Source organism: Olea europaea, chromosome 6 (genome assembly GCF_002742605.1).
Source record: "Olea europaea var. sylvestris chromosome 6, O_europaea_v1, whole genome shotgun sequence".
NCBI classification, from domain to species: domain Eukaryota; kingdom Viridiplantae; phylum Streptophyta; class Magnoliopsida; order Lamiales; family Oleaceae; genus Olea; species Olea europaea.
In genome coordinates, this window is record NC_036242.1 from 26,942,120 (window position 1) to 26,944,700 (window position 2,581).

The window sequence follows — 2,581 nt, forward strand, 5'->3', positions numbered from 1 at the left end:
ATGCCTGCGATACATGTATGATCCACCTTAACGAACCTGCTCATATCACACTCAACTTACCTACCATTCAGTTAACATAAAGAGATAAAAATAAGTTTGACCCTACACTTCGATGTTACGAACTGCCATTTCAAAAGTTCGTCAAACTATCATTCGTCGGATTCTTATCTGGAAGAAACCAGAACTGTAATGCTTCAGGACAGCAGTACCCATCTTAAGGAGAACACACAGAAGTATGATAAATGCCAGTATAACCAACATATTCATCACTTGAAACAGTACTATGTTCAAATACAAGACTTCTAAGAAACAATGGGAATATCAGGTGAGTTGACCATGCTTGCTGCTCAGAAACAGCACGATGGCCGAGCTAACTGACCATGCATGCTTACCGTTTTACAAATTTTGAAGGAACATTGAATTTAATTGATTATAACATCCCCAAATAATGAAATTAATTTCCACTGCAGAAGACACATTCCTGAAAAAGTAGCATCATAGCCATTTTACTATTCCTAACAGGAAGAATTATCATAAATTTCACTTATCATCAACATCAACCAAGAAAAGCAATTTTCCAAGGTTAATAAAACATTAATTGCAAGATTAAGGAAGATATGCGCATCTCAAAATTTTTGAATTGTTCAATTCAATCATCTTCTGTCAGTATACCAAAAATATCATAAACGCCAAAGAATAATGGAATCTACTAATTAATAACAAATTGCACAAACTATTAAGTAATGCATCAACTTGGATATTGTAAAACACTATGTTCAATGAAAATAATAATAATAATAATAACCCATCAACCTTTGTTTACTTTATTCCCATGAATAAAAACAAAACTATGAACAATTACAATCAGAACTAAACAAATCAGCATTCCCAAAACAACTAAATTTATCTTTCATACCATCATTTTACCAGAAGAAATTCAACTTCTCGATCAAATTCCTTATTCATCCAAGCTGGTGCATTGTACAACTAGATTAGTAGTAAATCCTTCACAATTAAACCAGTTCCTGTCAGCAAGTCACAAACCCCTTCAAACTCCAAAGAACTGCAAATTCAATCAAAAATGGCATCAAACCCAATTCAAATTCATTAACTTCTGTAGAAATCAAAAACAAGAATTCACCCTTTTTTTTTGGCCTACGGAGCAGCTTCAGTGACTTTGTACATATCAGGTGTAATTTCTGACAACCACAATCCTGGAAATATTGTCTGCAGAAAACCCATTGAAAAAAGGGTTAATGAAATAGTGAAAATTACACAATGATTTAAAAAAAAAAAAATGAAATCCCTCTACACATTCTGTAAAAGTAATCAGGAATTTGATTAATTGAATTGCAGTGTTGAATTTGATTAGACTTACATCCAATTCCTTCTGAACGATCTTAGCCCTCTTTTTAGGTCTGCGCGGGGGCCTGTGACCAACCATTGCAATGAAATCCTGTTCGATCTCTCTTCTCAGAAGTGGCACCGAAAATTTAGCTCTCTCTCTCTTTTCGCCGCTAGGAGATTCTGCCGCCGCCCCACTTCTCAGCCACGGTGACTTGATATCGCCAGTAGCCGGCGTCCCCGTCGATGAAAGCAACGCACTGGGTTTCATTACATCCACCGTCAAAGCCTTCATACTATCGGTGCCGCCGACAGAACCAGTTAATGGCGCCTTACACGCAGCTCGCCTTGTCCGCAAATTCCACGGCGTGAAACTGCCGTCTGCCGCAACCGGTGGCGGCGGAGGGGGTGGCGGAGGTAGAGATGGAGAAACGAAAACCTCGCCTTCCTCAAGACTTTCCGTGAAAATCTGGTGTTTCATCTGTTCAGCCACCGCCTGTAGATCGAATATCACCTTCTCTCTCACCTCAGCAATCCCATCATCATCATCACCGTTTTCAAATATCCGGCCACCATCGAAACTCTTCGCCGCCTGAGTGGGACCCAACTTGTGGGATCCATTACTCTCCATCTGTTTCTCTCTGGTTGTACGCCGCTGTTGGTGCTGATAATCAGAAGAATCGGAATCATTCGCATTGAAGCGGCGGAGGTTTGAAATTTGGCCATTGGAGCTGACCTTCATGCATCGGAGGTAGCGCTGGCTGCCCCAGCGCAGGCTGCAAGGCATGGTGAAATTGTGCAAAGCCTTTGATCTTTCTGTCCCCATTACCATATCTCGATATTCACTCACACATTTATACAGACAATAAAGAAAAGGGCTACGGTTTCTCTTCTTTGATCTTGATCCTGTGGGAAAATAGCCGGGAAGGAGAATTTGGCTTATATAGGGGTACGGGTAGGGTTGGAAGTCGAAGGTTTCGGTTTTCTTTTCTGGTTTGGTTTAACGTTCGGATTTGTTTTGAGTCACTCAGTGCTAAGGTGCGCCATAGCGTGATGGGAGCCATCGAAAGCAAAATGCGACTCTTTGTCACGTTAGTCATATAAATGCGATTTTAATTTTATTATATGAGGTGTTAAGGTATAAACTTCGGTGCCTTGAAAGTTTCGTTTTAATTTAATATTTTTTAAACGGTGTCTTACGAATTTGTCTTCTTCCTATTTTTTTCCCCCCGCCCCC

At 40.0% G+C, this 2,581-nt stretch overlaps 1 protein-coding gene across 1 annotated transcript; it reads right to left on the reverse strand.

The window, feature by feature from the left end:
• Nucleotides 1–775: 775 nt before the first annotated feature.
• Nucleotides 776–2,405, reverse strand: LOC111396300. Its single transcript, XM_023022691.1, has 3 exons — nt 1,379–2,405; nt 1,142–1,227; nt 776–1,063 (listed from the first exon to the last, which is right to left on the reverse strand). Exons 1-2 carry the CDS (start codon nt 2,174–2,176, stop codon nt 1,156–1,158), a joined length of 870 nt encoding a protein of 289 aa, XP_022878459.1. The 5' UTR covers nt 2,177–2,405; the 3' UTR covers nt 776–1,063; nt 1,142–1,155.
• Nucleotides 2,406–2,581: the final 176 nt, after the last annotated feature.

Bases quoted from the DNA above. Each gene is read 5' to 3' on its own strand.
- LOC111396300 (XM_023022691.1), bottom strand. From the start codon at position 2,176: ATGGTAATGGGGACAGAAAGATCAAAGGCTTTGCACAATTTCACCATG. The intron at 1,228-1,378 runs GTAAGTCTAATC...GGTTTTCTGCAG, and splicing joins TCGTTCAGAAGGAATTGGAT to ACAATATTTCCAGGATTGTG.